At 38.5% G+C, this 18,298-nt stretch overlaps 2 protein-coding genes across 2 annotated transcripts in view; one reads left to right on the plus strand and one right to left on the minus strand.

Annotated features, from left to right (window-relative positions):
* Window positions 1-319: 319 nt before the first annotated feature.
* On the minus strand, window positions 320-13,136 carry LOC134586257 (uncharacterized). Its single transcript, XM_063441749.1, has 7 exons — window positions 13,065-13,136; window positions 12,684-12,794; window positions 12,328-12,444; window positions 11,180-11,341; window positions 10,986-11,060; window positions 10,796-10,848; window positions 320-458 (listed from the first exon to the last, which is right to left on the minus strand). The coding sequence occupies exons 1-7, from the start codon at window positions 13,134-13,136 to the stop codon at window positions 320-322; spliced, it is 729 nt and encodes a 242-aa protein (XP_063297819.1).
* LOC134586258 (uncharacterized) overlaps window positions 4,111-18,298 on the plus strand; it is a 141,696-nt gene continuing 127,508 nt past the window's right edge. Inside the window, exon 1 of the mRNA XM_063441750.1 lies at window positions 4,111-4,321. The gene's annotated coding sequence lies outside the window, so the exon portion shown is untranslated. The remainder of the gene's footprint in view (window positions 4,322-18,298) is intronic.

An 18,298-nucleotide genomic window follows, 5' to 3' on the forward strand; every position in this document is an offset into this window, starting at 1 on the left:
TTATTCACCTCTTGTCTCTGTTATATTCTGTATGTAAATTACTTGTTGTCAAATATCATCATTTTATAATTGTAAAGCGCTATGAAACATGTTGGCACTATATAAATGATAATAATAATATTAATAATCTATGCTTTGACACAGAATGAGATGGATGATTGTTATTATCAGAAATGATAACAGGGAAATGATAACAGGGACTAGCCTACAGCACACTCCTTCATCATTATTGTTATTCTCTAAATGTATTACTCCATGTTCAGATGCATGTTTTATAATAATTCTGTTTACTTCATTGGGCTATATGGATCTTCTTCTTTCATGCAGTTTGTACATTCTCTTGGCTGGCTGTCATCGTTATTTTGACCGGTGTAGGTGCCCTGTTGATGGTCTCCATCATGTTTGAGATGAACTGGTTATCGCCTTTCCACCTTAGGAACACATAATCGATGAAGCGCCTGTAGAATAGAATGTTAGTTTCATGGGGTTGTAGAATGCGATGGGTCTTAAAGATGTACATGAAGCTATTGGCATACATGGGTGCCATTGCTGCTCCCATAGAAGTCCTCGCATAGCATTCGGTTGGTTGCCTAGTATTCCACAGTCCCTCCCCCTCTTTTAGGGCCCTGTACACGAGGACATCATACTATGAGTTACACCACTACCAATGCGGGATAAGCTGTTTCATGGCTTGGTGAGTACACAATTAAGGTGTAATTCGTTTTTGGGTTTGTGGGTATATATTATGTGTGCACCCTTGTATTTTATTTCTTGTCCTGATGAAAGCCCCATGTGGGGGCTGAAATGTTGACTTTTTATATGGATTAAATAAAAGTTAAATTTTATTTGAAAACCTCTACAAAGACCTTGGAGTGCAACCATTTCTACTATATATATATATATATATATATATATATATATATATATTACACCTAGATTAGGTGTTTATAAAAAATAAAACTGAAGTTGCTGTTTAGTGGATAAGGGAGTGCGCTATGTATATATGTATATATATATTTATTTAAAAAATCATTTTTTTGCTTTGTCATTATAGGGTTGTAACGGACCGTTTTGCTCACCAGAGGTTAAAAACCGTTTAGGCGATATTCCCCTTTCCAGATGCACAGGCAGCAACTGTAAGCACCAATCTCCCGAACTGCAAACTCTACGAATCCTGGAAACAGCCGAACAGGAAAACCATACAAAAGGGTTCCACTCCTGGCAGTCAGCATACAATCCAATTCCCCCAATAACGAGACGACACTTCGTTTTGAGGGTTAAGCAGAATCTGGCTGTACTGGCACATACAGTCTCTTTTATTCCCAATCCACAAACATAGTACAGCCCACAGGGTTTTACAGAACAACCAATCAATCCGTACAATACACACAGACACTCCCACACAAAATCCTCTCCTCTGCCTGTGATATGATTACTGAACACAATGGGTAATCTCATTATCACAGGCAGAGGAATACAGTTTTTTACACAATATTCATAACGTTGAAAGTATGCATCACATTCACATACACATACTTACATTTTCCAAATCAGCATACTCCAAGTACAAACATATGTCAAAATCATCCAAATTGGACCATTGGTTCAAAAGATAGATCGAAGTCCTTTGTGACCAAATGAAGCATGGCTTTTCTGCCTAAAACCAGTTCCACAGAGTCTTCTATCCTGGAGATAATTGAGAAGTAATCCAATTATCTCCAAGGACAGAGGCAAAACTCCATTAAGTGCATGGCAGTAAAAAGACAGTAAAATACAATAAAATACACAAGGTTACATTTATTACATAAAATACAGACATTCTACCTATCCCCAGATAGCTTAGATCTGAGCGCACATTATTAACGGATGGCGCTCAGATCACATACATACAGTTCAATCGCCATGGAGCCAAAGTCTTTCATACAGTCTTTCAGTATACGGCTGGGCTCAATGGCATAGCTATCTGGGGTAGCATGGCTTTAACAGTCCGCAGAAAGGCACAAACCAGCCTTTATGCAGGGAAAAAGAACAGGGGCCATAGTCTAAAGGCAAGAGGCGGGCAAGCAGACCCCTCCAAGGACACGTGGCGAGGTCGGTTTCGCCACAAGGGTATTGAGAATGATATGACAAACAAAATGAACCTAAACCATTGTAGCATAAGACTACAACAACAAAAAATGAAAGGGCCTGGAAAGTTACCAAATGCACTCTATATACACAGGCTAGTCCATAGAGGCAGCGCCCGCAGTTTTTGTTGAAAAAAATAAATGTAAAACAAATCTGATATTTTGGTGTTGTAAGAACTAACCTAGGCCCAAAAAACTCTTAAATTCAACTCTTTTCAAATGAGTTGGCCTAGATATTGCAATTTTCTGACTTTTTGGTGAATAGACCTGTTAGTATATTAGTCTAATGTAAAATATCCAACGTACAAGGGATAATCAAACCCCTTGTGTAACCTAATTACCGCAACTCCAGAAAACCAGGAGATAACCTGTAGACCACAATGATGAGCCAATGGTCCTAGCTGTAAAAAAGAGAGAGATTTCTGGCGCTTGCTTTTTGTATATGTCATATTGCTCCATTGGAACTAAGGACTTCAGTTGTAAGCGCTGCTTCCCGTCTTATCAATGGTCATAGCTACTCACTGTGTTCCAATTAGGAGAAGGAAGTCAATGGCAATACTATGGTTCCATGTATACATATAGGTTGGTAATATCAGAGGATAATCTCTACAAAACCAAACCAGGAACTGCACTCATCCAAATAAGAAATCCTGGGTGCAACCAAACCAGGAACCAGCACAAAGCTCCAGAAATAATTTGCAAGCAAGAGAAAGGTTCAGGCAGTCCAAGGTATCAAAAAGGCAAATTTATTGGAATCCAAATGTCCAGGAACAACATTGCTCAGTTTCTCCACGCTCTGCATGGAAATGCTAAATGCATTGATTCAATGCTTCCCCATGAGGAGATGCTGATTGGCACAGCATGGGCTTTGCTGTGAATGCTAATTGGCTTAGATTTATTTATTTATTATTGACCTTTATAAAGTGCCAACATATTCTGCAGTGCTGAAGAATTGGGAAAAAAACAATACAAGATAAACAGACCGATACAAAGGGTAGAAGGCCCGTGAGCTTACAATCTAAAGGTAAAATAGGGAGATGAGACAAGAGGTAGCAGAGGAATTTGCAGGTGATGGCAGAGAGAATTTGTAGTGTGACTGCAGTGATTGATAACATCTGAAGGGAATGAGGAGGTGATTGACTGTGGTTCGAAACAGCTGGAGGAGTCATGCTACATAGTTAGAAGAAACCAGGGTGGGCGGGTAGAGCCGAGCAAGAGAGAAAAGATGAGTAAAGTCACATTTTCACTGCAATCTGAGTGAGTCTGTGGATGTAAACAGCCACTTCAGGACTGTAGTGTTAGGAATAGATGTTTGTATTCCTATCACTATAGTGCTCTTTAACAAAAAAAAAGGCAATGGGCTTACCCATTCTTTTTTCCTACTGCACAAAATTAAGAATGAATAAGTGTGGCCCCTTATATGACTATGGCTTGTACGCTGCTGATGAAGGCCTTGTTTCTAACATCTTCTTCTTTGCTTTCATTCTACCTTTGCTCTTTATTTTTCTCGTGTATCTTGTTTCTTCTTGTTTCTCCCAGGTTTTGTTTTTATTATTCTATAAAAAAAGGCTGTCTGTGTGGTTAAGAATGCTTATGTTTTATACATTTTGTGTTGGATGTAATATTTTTCTTCTGATTTGTTTCTTCCTGTGTATGCCCACACCTCATTAAATAAATAATTATAAAAATACGTACATTATGAAACCCTCCCACCTTATATACATGTAAGGAAGAGAGCCTTAGTACATTTTTTCATGCAATCTAGTAAACCTTGATTGTAGTCTGATAAAGAGTCATTTATGGTTTATTCTGTTAAAAAAAAAAAAAAAGGATGTTGTATGCTAATAGAATATTTTCTCCTTTTTTGTCTTCCTAATAATGAGTGTATGAGAGAAAGCAGTTACTGTGGAAACCAGTCTATGAAGAGGCCGAGGTTTTGTTACTGAAGGCTGAGAGCATACAGGACATGCACTAAGGACACAAACCTGTCCAGGTTGCCCTTTGTACCTGGTATATCTTTAGGTCTTTCTCTTATAAAACCAAATCTATTAATATAACCATGGATGGATACCTTATAGCGGTTTGGCTTTTATTCTTCTGCCGATATATTTATCAATCTGTGACAGAACTGTTCCACATTCGATATTCAGACATGCAAATAATTGTGTGACATGAAAATACATTTTCCTGCACTGGTAAGTGCAAAATAGGAGCAGAAATTTGTTTTTAAGGATTTTAATCCAATGATTTATGTTATACAGCATGTGTACTTATTGTCTCATATATATATGTCTCGACTTGTTGATGACTAGTCACTGCTAGGACATTTTTTTTGAGCTGCCAAAGCTTCTAGATGAGCTGGGTATACAGACGATACCCAATAGAGATTTTCTAAAGTGTGATACAGTTAGTTATCATGGTATGAAATGGTATTAAAAAATGCATTATTAAGGGATGCTGTTAATAAAATGTATCAGTGTCTTTGAAATTTGTAGATTACGAACAGTTCTTTTTAGTTAGAATTATAATTGTCATTACTTATGAGGGCATACATGCTATGAGATTCCGTCCTTTCTAACTGTTTATATTGCAATTAACCATCTCAGACAAGGTTACATGCAATCAAGAGGTTCTTTGTGGTTCCTGTAGTACATTCTATGCATCGTCATCTGTACTTGTGTCTGAGTACAGAGCGAGACACTGAAGAAGCCATTGTATATTGAATGAGAATATAGTTTGTTGCTTGTATAGAAGAAGAATATACATTACTTATCGAGGGCAATGAGCATAATTCTGAAGTATACTCTATCAAATTGATTGCAGTCTGAAGGATTAAACCATGGATGTATCTGCATTTCACATGTAATCTGAGCAGAGGTTGGGGTTTGTCTGTGTCTGTTATTTTTCAAACATTATTGGTATTATATATATTGTCCACAATAATGTCAGTGGATTTTTCTTAACATATCCTATGCCTAATTGAACAATGCCACACTAGTAAATAGAATATTAATATGCATGTTGTCTATTCTTTCCTTCATGTTTGGATAATCGTATTAAATTTGTTTTAGGCTGTGGTTGAAGGGAGTGTATTAATGCATTAAAGTCCTCACTTCATCTCACCTTGTTCTCTCTCCCCATCTATCTGCACTTTCTTAGCTGGCTAAAAAAAAAAACAGTCTACCAAGCATTGTGAATAACCCAAACAATCTGATGTCCATTACTGATGGATAATCCATATTTCACTAACCATTTTTTTGCTAGTAAAGCTAAATAAGTAAGAAAATGTTATCATAGTCTAAATTGTGGTTCCACAGTAAAGGCTTATTCCAAATATCATAACCACTACCGCCCACTAGAGTGGTTATAATAGTAGAAATAAGCTGGAGCTCTGGAGCTGTTTCCCGGTAATGGGGAAAACCATTTTGCAAAGGTTTGTCCTCTTACCTGAATTTAGCTAGGCACCAGGTCTCCTCAGAGCTTCAGAAGCAAGATACTCATTCATTGGCTGAGAGTGCCAGCTGATTGCCATAAGCCAATAAATTCATTTCTGTGCATAGAAATATGCACAGAATTGACATTAGCCAATCTTGAACTCTTGTTCTGGGCTAACTAATGACTCTGTTAGAGGTGGAGTTGTACCTTTGGTAGCAATTGGTTTACACACCTTCAAGGCGTTTAATTGTGAGATGCTGCACATTCAGACTCCAGGTATCATGATCACCCTGTTCGTTTAACCCTGCAATGTAAAACATTGCCATTTTCTAGAAACTGCCATGAAGAATTCTTAATCACAATGATTTAAATATGATAGTTATTATCAAAGCACAGGTGCACAGGTGAGAATTGTAGTATCACTTGGATGCAAGAATTAAAATTGATCATGTTGGAAACATTCATTTATCAGAAATACGCTGAAGTAAATGTAGTGTTGTGCACTTCAAGTAATCATTAGATATGTGCATACATTTATCTTCCATAAAGCATTTTAAAAAACACCCAACACTCTTGAAAAACTGAGTCTATTTTTTCAAAAGTCTGATCCATTCATTCAGGTGTATATTAAAATGTTTTTAATTTGGTCCCATTATGAAGTAAAGAAGTTTTTGTTCATATCTAGTAATTATCCATTCTATAAAAGGTATCAGTGTGGGACAGTTCTTTAGATTGAAATTGAACTGTTCCTAAGAGAGATAGTTTTTGATTCTTGCGGAGAATATGAAAAACAGATTGAAGGAAAGAGGTTACCCTAGTTGGGTTATAGAACAGGCATCTAAGATCGCTGATAATGAAGACAGGATTAAACTTCTAGATAGGACACAGATGTCCAGAGGGTAAAGGGGAGAGTAAATAGTTACACTTCTGGTAGACATAAGGTTCTTTTAGTACATCATTCATGGATCAGTTCGGTGAGAGTAGGCCCATTATTTATAACAATCTACCCATTTTGTATGAAGATAAACAACTCTTTCTGGTGGTGAAGACTTGAGCCAAAGTCCATAATTTATTTTTATGTAAGGTGACATCTGAGATACCAGGGTATTGGAGATATCTCCAATGGGTGGAGATACACTCCATATTTTATCCAAGTGTGAGATGTATATGTCTTTATGTCTTTATGTTTACTAAGTGGATTAATGGGTATTAGCCATTATGGCGATATCAGGAGCAGTTCCTTTAAATTTCAACTCTCTGTATTTTTCCCTGCGGGAGATAAGTATTAGTTCTTTACCTTCATGGGTTAATTTAATACAACAATTAAGGGACCACATTCTTTATAGAAGGTGTTATCTCTATTTATTCACAGCATTTGGGCAGCATAATTTGATCTTGACAAGGTATAGCTTTTAAATACGAAACGTATTGATTTTCGACTTCTATATATATAGAACATTCAGTTTTGAATGATGAGCTATCTCTGTAGCTTTAATTTTTAAACAGTGGTTTTTAAACCCTTGACTAGGATGTAAACCTGCTCTTATTGTGAGTATGCATGCTTTTTTAGTGGGTCCGTAATAGGTGGAATAGGTACATTGGAGGAGCCAGGCAACTTCCCACAATATTTATTGTAGGAGAAATGCATTCCCTCCATTTTAGTACTTATCCTTTTTACAGCTGAAGAATGGATCACTATGTTAAATGTACAGTTAAAGTATAAGTAATCATTGTAATGCTCTATATATTACTCTGGTCCCTGTTAAAAAAATAATATCTATATATATACAATCACAGCTATGCTGCAAATAAGATCAGACCATGATTATTAACCCATGGATCAGGACCAACATTATGGTCAAGAAAATAATTTCCCCTTGGCTGAAACATACACATTGTTTTTACCAGACCCCAGGAATTTGCCCACAAAAACAAATCAAGCATATACTGCCTTGTGCAGTGCAATGGAGACCCCTGGGACACTAGAAAGTGTGCAATAAAGGTGTTTTATGTCATTTGCTTTGTTAATTACAATTTAAAAAATTAGTTACTGTTCTTATTTAACACCTTGCACAAAAACTGTCACTCTGAAATTTACACCATTGAATAAAACACCGAAAATCACATATATATATATATAAAGAATTTATGATATGCATTGTTTTCTTTTATATTGATTTAGCAAATGACATCATAATCTAATTCTGACTAAGCAAAATCAAGGGTTTTCATTTATTTTTGCTAAATTCCAGATGCAAATGACATAGCTCATAATAATGTTTGTTGGGGGGGTGGAGCTAACCGCCCTAGTGAATGTAAGCACACTGAGACAGCTCCATCTACAACCAGGGGGAATCCACTTATCGGGCAGTGACAGCCTGTCACTGCGATCTCAGACTTAGCAGATCGCGGTCACTGACCCCAGGGGGACTGCCTGGGGGGCCAGGTAAGTCCCCCGACTGCGATCTGCACAAGTGGAAAGCCGCCGGCCACATGGCTGACACATGCTGAATACTGATCGCAGTGACAGCCTGTCACTGCGATCAGAGACTGCAGATCGCGGTCACCGGCCACAGGGGGGGTTGCCTGGGGGGCCAGGCATCCCCCCCGACCGCCATCTGCAGCGGGCGATTAGCGCCGGCCACGTGGGCGGCCATTATAGCGAGGACATACAATTACGCCCGCTGGCGTTTAGAGCCGGCTCCTGCAGGGCGTAATAGTACGTCCTCCGGATTTAAAGGGTTAAACACACAAACACTGCTTAGTGCTAAATACATAAAAAAAAATTTTGGTTGTTTTTATATTTAAAGTTGAGGGGGGGGAGGGGTAAGGGGGGGTGCAAAAAATAGGACCCGCCCTGGGTGCCAAATGCTCTAGGTACGCCCCTGATTATTCCTCAGGGGTCACCCCCACTCATGAGTTTTACAGTTACCAATTTCTGTTCTTCATTTTTATTGTAAGAACTTTTACAACAGATTATTAAAATACACTGCAATGTACTTAGCACTAGCACTCTTTGATTTGTCTCCTACACTGGAATTAGTGAAGGACCCACCGATATTGGGATACTGTGAAGTAGTGGTGGGCTTAACACACTATATTATATGATATGGCCATATGGTGGGCATGAATCCCCATATTTGTTTGCTGAGATACGTGATTTTAAGTAGCCTTATAAAATAAAAAAATAGATTTGTATGTGTTCCTTCTGTATGATGTATATATTTTGCCCTCTATGGAAGCACCATTCCTGTGACATGCATGTTCTGGGTGTGCACGCAATTTCCTTTTTGTCTTTACTGTTTAGTGATTGATAGAGTTCAGAGTTCATAGTATAGTGTTTAGACATTACTCCCAATCATTTAGCACAATCAAGATTAACATCAGTATTTTTCTTTGAATTGCTTTGCAGGAATACACATGATACAGCACGCAAATACCAAGAAACAAAGCAAATATAATTTTCAAATAATTTTTATTAATCCACAATTGAAGAATCCCTGATGACATGAATGCTCGATTTTATGAGTTAAAATATGAAGTTTGTGCTTATTTGCCTTGTGTATAATGGTACCAGCAAACACCTCGAATTGTATCTGATTAAAGGCCAATCTGTATGATTTTTTTTTTTTCTCAATTCTTTATTTATGTATCGACAGGCATTCAGTACGGCATTATTGTTGGCTTACGCAGAAGCCTAGTCATCCGCTATTGCACAAATGGTGTTACAGAAAGGAAGGTTAGGTTAGTAGCGTGCATAACATATATTGGTGATACCATTCAAGCGGCTTACGCAGAAGCCATTATTGTGGATTGTTTTGCTTTGCCGGTCGTGGTTCTTCTTGTACTTTAAGTAAACAGGAAGATATATACAATAAAATAACAAAATAAAAGAGAACTGTGGGTAAAGTTAGATGTATTACCCTGTATTGCACGAGTGAATATCTGTCTGTAAGTGAGCGCTAAAACGTCTTGATTCTATATATCGTATTGTTCCCAGAGGGCCCATACCTTTTGGAATGTGTTGTTGGTGTTGCGGACCTTTGCTGTCATCTTGTCCATTAAATAATTGTCCCTGATTTTGGAGATTACTAGAGAGATTGGGGGTACTTTGGGCTTAATCCAGTATTGTGCCAATGCTCTTCGAGCTGCTAAGTTAAGCATATTCAGTAGTCTTTGGTCATGTTTGTCTAGTCCCTCTGTTGGTAGTGACAGTAGGCACGCCCAAGGGTCTGGTGTTATTCGAGATTCTGGTGGTCAGATCTGCTATTTTTCCCCAATACTCTTTAACTCTGGTGCACTGCCACCACATGTGGATATATGTACCTTTTTCTCCGCATAGCCTCCAGCAGGTGTCTGTGGGGCTCAGTTGCATGTGGCATTGTTTGACTGGGGTTGTGTACCACCGTAGCATTATTTTGTATGCTTGTTCCTGTAGGGCCGTGCATCTGGACACTTTTGCGTTTGCCTCCCAAATGTCCTGCCAGTCTGTCCCCTCTAGTGTTTCGCCTAGATCTGCTTCCCATTTGTCTGTGTATGTCTGTGTGCCCCATGTTCCTGATTCTAAGCATATGTGGTTGTATAGTAGTGAAATTAATTTCGCTGGCATTTTTTCTTTTAAGCAGATTCGTTCAAAGAACGTAGTGGGTTTGGCATTTGCGGTTTTAACCTCTTTAGTTTGAGTGAAATCTCTCATTTGAACGTATCGGAAGAAGTCGCGTGTTTTTAGTGGGGCAAGGGTTTGTAGGTGTTGGTAGGATACTAGTTGGTTGTCTATATATAAGTGAGTGTAGCGCTGTAGGCCTGTGGCTTCTATGCCTTTAAAGTCTCTTGCCCTAAGTCCCGGTGGTAATGCTCTGTTGCGTAGGACAGGGGTCATTGAGGACGGTAGGTCCGTGAGTTTGAATTTCCATGCGACTTGGTCTCATAAGCTGATGGAGTTTAGAATAGCTGGGCATTCTGTGTATGATTTTTTATATTGTTTGTTAAGGTAACACTGGAGGAAGGCACTAAAACCGCTTAATCTCATTAAAATAGATAAAGTGCTTGGAGTACCTGGGCGCTGAATCGTTTTCAATTTGTTAAACACTGAATGAATAAAATTTCATATTTTAACCCACATGTTCGTATGATGACATTTTTTCATATGTTCGAACTGTTTTGCAGGAAATCACATGTGGCAAAATCGTCAAGTAATAATGAACTTTTATTAAGAAGTATGTTTTTTAACTAACTTGGGATTATCATTGGTCGAAGACGAATTTTCTCTATCTTGTTTCTCTAACTTCTAAAAAACAAACAGATTATTATTTATTCATCTTTTTAAAATTGTTTTTAATTTGAGTAGCTAAGTATCATCCCACTGAAAATTACACTTTGTCTACTATGTTGACTGTTTTTGCTATAAATCTGAATCCAACTTACTTTTTTCATTTTCTTTCTATGAATGCTTGAGAGGTACTCCCTGTACTCGTTATAGTCTTTTAAAGAGCAAACAACCTAAACAAGAGATTGTCTTTTAATTCAATGTCATTCAGTTAAATTTATGTATGCAATATATGTTAGCGTAAAATTAAATGGTAGTGGCATGTTGCTTGTTTTTGTTTTTTTTATCCTACCTTATCATCGCTGGTGATAAATCCCTGCTGACGTATCCGTTGTCGAGGGATTTTACTCTGGTAATATTCTTTTAAGCATGGGTCATGCAGGTTATTGTAGGTTGTCCTCATCAAACGACAATATGGATCCTCAAGGTCAAATGATGGACTTGGCTTATAAAGCTGCAAAAACATTATAACATAAAACATGTGTGCACTCATTCTGTAAACCTATTCTGAAGAACAACCATTAGCATAAAACAACCAATATATAAAATAATTGGGGATTGTTTGAAAGGTTAAACATAGTAGGTTAAACATAGTAGACTAATGCTTATCCACTTCAGCTATTTTGTTATATGGTAGAAGAGTTAATAATCTACAATAGAGCCTCCACGCTCTGTCAGTCCCTGCATTGGCTTCCAGTTAGATATAGGGCCCAATTCAAAATTCTGGCACTTGCTTACAAATCCCTACATAATGCTGCTCCAACATACCATCCTCCCTCATACACAAGTATGTCCCATCGAGACCCCTGCGCTCATCCCAAGAACTACGCCTATCCTCTGCCCGGATCCCCACCTCTGACGCTCGCCTTCAAGACTTCTCTAGGGCTGCACCTATTCTGTGGAACTCCCTTCCCTCCTCAATCAGACTTTCACCCAGCCTCCACTCCTTCAAAAAATCTTTGAAAACTCACTTCTTCGTTAAAGCGTATCAATTAAACTGTCAGCAGGCTTCTCATCCCCCACCCCATGACTCCTTTCCTGCAACTGTCAAAAATGACCTACCAAGCACTCAATAAACCCTTCTCTAACAAACTATTTAATTCCCCTACTTTAACCCGTTTGTGTCACTATACCCCACTCCCTCTAGCATGTAAGCTCATTGAGCAGGGCCCTCAACCCCCTCTGTTCCTGTATGCCCAGTGGTCTGATTATGTGTCTGTTAGTCCACCCATTGTACAGCGCTACGGAATTTGTTGGCGCTATATAAATAATAATAATAATAATAATGTGAGATAGTAATTTATAAAATCTTTTAATGCTTACTTTAATTGATCATTTCCATGGTTTGGCATTAAATATACAACCTTTCATATCAATCCGTAGCCCTATTTCAATTGTCTTGAAAATATCTGCTTACTAGTCTGGATTAGTATTAAATACCTTTTCCGAGAGCTTGGTGGTACAGAACTGGACAGGTTGTTTAGGACTCACTGGAAATTTCACTCCAGAAGGAACGTTCACAAATTGTTCTGCTGGGGGTGCTCTAATGAAATTCACCTAAAAAAATAGAAATTCAGTTAATGTAGATTGCAGAATATATGTAATATACATATTAATGTGATTTTTTTTTTTATAATTTATACTTTGTTGAAGAATGACATTCACAATAAACTAAAAAAAAAGAAAAGCATCAAGAAAATGACGATGTAAAAAAAATCTCAGGTTCACAGCCTGTGTCTGTAAAATGTTCCCTTCCTAATATGAATCGGACTATGGATTTAAATTGTAGTGTATACCTTTTCCGAGGGTTTTGTGGTAAGCATTGGGATCCGATTATTAGGACATGATGGGAGTTTGATCCCCGAAGACGTATTTTTCTGTGTTGGCCTGGCTCTGATGTTAGATGCCTAAAATAGAGAATCATTTTATAACGATTTTATGCATGCATATATAGGTAAAGTAATCCCTTCTATGACTATTCACATTCCATTTTATTTTTTCTGATGATGAGGCATCAAATTAGTCACCAAAATTATTATACTTATATGGGGGGTCCATATGGATCTTAATAATTATACTTATCGCCATACATTGGACATAAAAAGGAAAGCAACTGGGTTAGAAGGTCAAATGGGCAGGGGGTGCATGGATTTAGTGATTACATAACCCCCATTCACCTTGCCATGTGTTGTTTCTCTCGAAAGAGCTGGAAGCATCTGATTCTTCTCGCTTGCAAATCTTTCTGCCATGGTTATACAGTAATAACTGTTAAGGTAGGTCCTGGGCAGCATATATATATAGCCTAAACTGTCAATGACATCACCACAATGCTGTGACCTCATCAGATACCTTAAAAGGACATCCCACTGCCTGAATACAAAATTCATTAAAAATCACTGTTACATATACCCCAAATTAAAAATTGCATATATTTTATCATGCATTTTTTTTTATTGGGGATATATCTAAAAACAGTTTGCAAAACCTACAGTTCTCTGTCCACTACCTATGGAAGTCTTCCCCTTCTAACCGCGCCCAGACTTTCTGGGCTGTCCAATCACAGACTTCCCAAAACAGCTCAATGAAAAGTCTTTGCAAGACAGGTGCTCTGATTAATTGCTGCCTCTTGAATTTAGCTACTATAATCTTTCACTATTAAAGGCAGGTAGTTAGTAGCAGCTACTAATTAATAACTGGCTTAAAAACTTGCACTTGCAATTTTTTTCTGGCTGTCCATTAATAATGTCTGCTTGCAGTGATACCAACCACTTGTAGATGTGTTGCTCATTGGTAAAACACAAAAACATATGGTTTGTAAGCTGTTTCTAACCACAATGTGCCTGTAAGGGATCCCAGTGAGCTTACTTTACTCTATGATTGGCCAGTTAAAGTGTATGGCATTACACTGTACACATGGTTGCTATTAAAGGAACACTCAAGGCACCATAAAAACGTAATAAAAATGGTGCCAGGAGGCCCCTAGACACATTCTTATTTCAAGTTGTTTCACCCCTTTAGGTATAAGTGTGCCAGGGGCCTCTGGCATGCTTGTAGCTGGTAACTCGCTGGAGTTATTGGGCAACACACACTCTGCATTCACTACACTAACACACACTGCATTCATTACACACTAACACACTCTCTGCATTCACTACACTATGCACACACTCTGCATTTACTACGCTGACATATACTATGCATTCACTACACTGACACACACTCTGCATTCACTACACTAACACACACTCTGCATTAACTTCACTGACACACACTCTGCATTCACTACACTAACATACACTCTGCATTAACTATACACACAGCATCCACTACACAGACATCTTGTATTCACAGTACACACACACTACATCCACTACACATTCAAACACTCTGCATTCACTATACAAACACTACACAAACACACACTACTTCACTGTACACACACTACATCCACTACTCAAACACACTCTGCATTCACTATACACACTGCATCCGCTACACAAACACACACTCTGCATTCACTGCACAAACAGTATCTAATACACACAAACACTACATCCATTACACACATTCTAATTCATTTCCAGTATACACACCACATTCAGTCCTGTATCATTGTCAGCGGACTAGGTAGGAGTCCTGTGGGTGTTATTAAGTGTTTCTTGCATAGCAAGACCACTTAATGTTATCTCACAAATATATTATTATTATTATTAAGTGTTCTTGCATAGCAAGACCACTTCATGTTATCTCACATATATATTTAAGTGTTCTTGCATAGCAAGACCACTTAATGTTATCTCACATATATATTATTAAGTGTTCTTGCATAGCAAGACCACTTAATGTTATCTCACATATATATTATTAAGTGTTCTTGCAAAGCAAGACCACTTACTGTTATATCACATATATATTATTATTATTATTATTATAGCCAAATTTGCCACCCTAACTCCTCCCACAGTTTTTACACTACATAGACAAAAATATACCAAAACGTGCAGATTGTTCCCGATCGGATTGCTATTACTTTGTGGAACGTTTCGGCGAATGGTTCTCGGAATATCGTCGTTCTTGTGGCGAAATTTGTCCCATAGGAATGAATGGCAAAGCTAGAGTGGGAGCTGGCAAAAGCTGAAAAATCAGGACATGATTTCTAAACTGCCACCACTCCCTCATTTTCAAGCCCACCTACACAAATCTTATATCAAAACGTTCAGCTATCCCTGCTGCCACTAAAAATATCCACGGCTAAGCCATAGTCCTGATAGTTTTTAAAATATGACCATTTGTTTGCAACTCGCGCCACCCATTGACATTCATTGAAACTCCACTCTGCAAAGCTCACATTTCAAGGGGAATTTCTAAACTGCGACTGTGCCTTAATTTTTAATATTGCAGAGACATACTATACATCAAAATGTAGGTCTGGGTCTTGTGATTCTCACAATGTAAAGCTCTTCACTGTAGGATTGATAGTTAAGTGTTCTTGCATAGCAAGACCACTTAATGTTATCTCACATATATATTATTATTATTATTCTTATTATTCTTATTATAGCCAAATTTGCCACCCTAACTCCTCCCACAGTTTTTACACTACATAGACAAAAATATACCAAAACGTGCAGATTGTTCCCGATCGGATTGCTATTACTTTGTGGAACGTTTCGCCGAATGGTTCACGGAATATCGTCGTTCTTGTGGCGAAATTTGTCCCATAGGAATAAATGGCAAAGCTAGAGTGGGAGCTGGCAAAAGCTGAAAAATCAGGACATGATTTCTAAACTGCCACCACTCCCTCATTTTCAGGCCCACCTACACAAATCTTATATCAAAACGTTCAGCTATCCCTGCTGCCACTAGAAATGTCCACGGCTAAGCCATAGTCCTGATAGTTTTCACAATATGACCATTTGTTTGCAACTCACGCCTTCCATTGACATTCATTGAAACTCCACTCTGCAAAGCTCACATTTGAAGGGCAATTTCTAAACTGCGACTGTGCCTTCATTGTTAATATCTCAGAGACATACTATACATCAAAATGTAGGTCTGGGTCTTGTGATTCTCACAATATAAAGCTCTTCACTGTAGGAATTATAGTTTTTAAAATACGACCGTTTGAAGATGGCAACCGCCAAAATACTCTGACCTGTGCAAGGCTGCAGCAGCAAGTGATGTCATAGACAAAGCCTTTTACACCTGCTAATTTTTTATAACTGTATGTTTTAATGTAACTGTGAAGCACTTTGGGCAACAACATTGCAATTAAATGTGCTATATAAATAAATACTAACAGTTACTCCGCCCACTCTAGTTGTAGACTACTGATGGAGGCAAGAACACTTCACACAATTTCCCCAGAAATTGTAGCTTTTCTAGTTTTTAAAATACGATCGTTTGAAAATGGCAACCGCAAAAATACTCTGACCTGTGCCAGGCTGCAGCAGCAAGTGATGTCATAGACAGGACCTTATGCACCTGTTAATGTTTTTATAACTGTATGTTTTAATGTAACTGTGAAGCACGTTGGGCAACAACGTTGCAATTAAATGTGCTATATAAATAAATAATAACATTTACTCCGCCCACTCCAGTTGTAGACTACTGGTGGAGGCAAGAACACTTCACACAATTTCCACAGAAATTGTAGCTTTTCTAGTTATTAAGTGTTCTTGCATAGCAAGACCACTTAATGTTATCTCACATATATATTATTATTAAGTGTTCTTGCATAGCAAGACCACTTAATGTTATCTCACATATATATTATTATTAAGTGTTCTTGCATAGCAAGACCACTTAATGTTATCTCACATATATATTATTATTATTATTATTCTTATTATTCTTATTATAGCCAAATTTGCCACCCTAACTCCTCCCACAGTTTTTACACTACATAGACAAAAATTTACCAAAACGTGCAGATTGTTCCCGATCGGATTGCTATTACTTTGTGGAACGTTTCGCCGAATGGGTCACGGAATATCGTCCTTCTTGTGGCGGAAGTTGTCTCATAGGAATGAATGGCAAAGCTAGAGTGGGAGCTGGCAAAAGCTGAAAAATCAGGACACGATTTCTACCCTGCCACCTCTCCCTCATTTCCAGGCCCACCTACACAAATCTTATATGAAAACGTTCAGCTATCCCTGCTGCCACTACAAATGTCCACGGCTAAGCCATAGTCCTGATAGTTTTCACAATATGACCATTTGTTTGCAACTCACGCCGTCCATTGACATTCATTGAAACTCCACTCTGCAAAGCTCACATTTGAAGGGCAATTTCTAAACTGCAACTGTGCCTTCATTGTTAATATCTCAGAGACATACTATAGATCAAAATGTAGGTCTGGGTCTTGTGATTCTCACAATATAAAGCTCTTCACTGTAGGATTTATAGTTTTTTTTTTTTTTTTTTAATTCTTTATTTTTGTAGTGCTTTGCAAATACACAAATGAACATAGACAGTGCAAGGTATCAAGAGAAAATATCAATCATTAAACAGCATCACATGTCTGATTCTCTGCACTTTTTTGTTTTTTTTGTTATAACATCTAGATATATATTCATGCTTGTAAGATATAGAGTAGGGTGAACATTGGTAAGTTGCTATATAGATTTCAATTATGCTGAGGGAGATTAATAGATTAATGGATTAATGGAACATGCTCACAAATTATGTTTAACTATAGACAACAGACAGCAACGCTTAGTTGAAGACATATGTAGGCATATTTAGGCAGGGCCAGCATGGCACGATATAAGAAAGACCTTATAATAGCAAAGAGTAGCTGGAGAGCAAACCATAATAATGGTATAGGTTGCTCCAGGCTGAATAAGAGAAGAGAGAATAAAATAAAAATAGTAACCACTGGAGCTATGGAATATGGTACAGTATAAGGGGATCGGTTTAAACTGGGGTTGTGTGTCTGCAAACCAGTCTCTTTCAGCCCATGCCGGACCGTGGCAGGCTGTCTTCCAGGGCGGGATGGCCCTTGTAGCCCCCTAGCTTGCTGATATTGCTTCGGGCGTTTGCTCCGGCGGTGCCCCGCGGATTCATCTGCCGCCCAGTCGCTTGTGTTGCCCCGATCTGTGCTTGGAGTCGGTTCAGGCTGCAGTAGGTGCTGGGATTTTGATCCGGTGGGTTGCATGTTTGTACCGGTCGGTGTGCATATCTGGACGTGTGCATTTGCGGGCAAGGGATTACGCACGATAGGCCTGCCGCCATTTTCCGTCTGTGGGCCCGTTGGGACCTGTGTTGTCGGACGGCCATTTTGGAGGCTTGTGGTGTTTGCCTGTAGTAACTCCGTCGGGCTGCAGGCCGCATCCACGAGGTCACCAGTGTCTCGGCTTGATGGTAGGTAGCTCCCCTCCTCTGCAGGGCATCCCTGAAGCTTGAGCAG

Source organism: Pelobates fuscus, chromosome 2 (assembly GCF_036172605.1).
Source record: "Pelobates fuscus isolate aPelFus1 chromosome 2, aPelFus1.pri, whole genome shotgun sequence".
Lineage (NCBI taxonomy): Eukaryota > Metazoa > Chordata > Amphibia > Anura > Pelobatidae > Pelobates > Pelobates fuscus.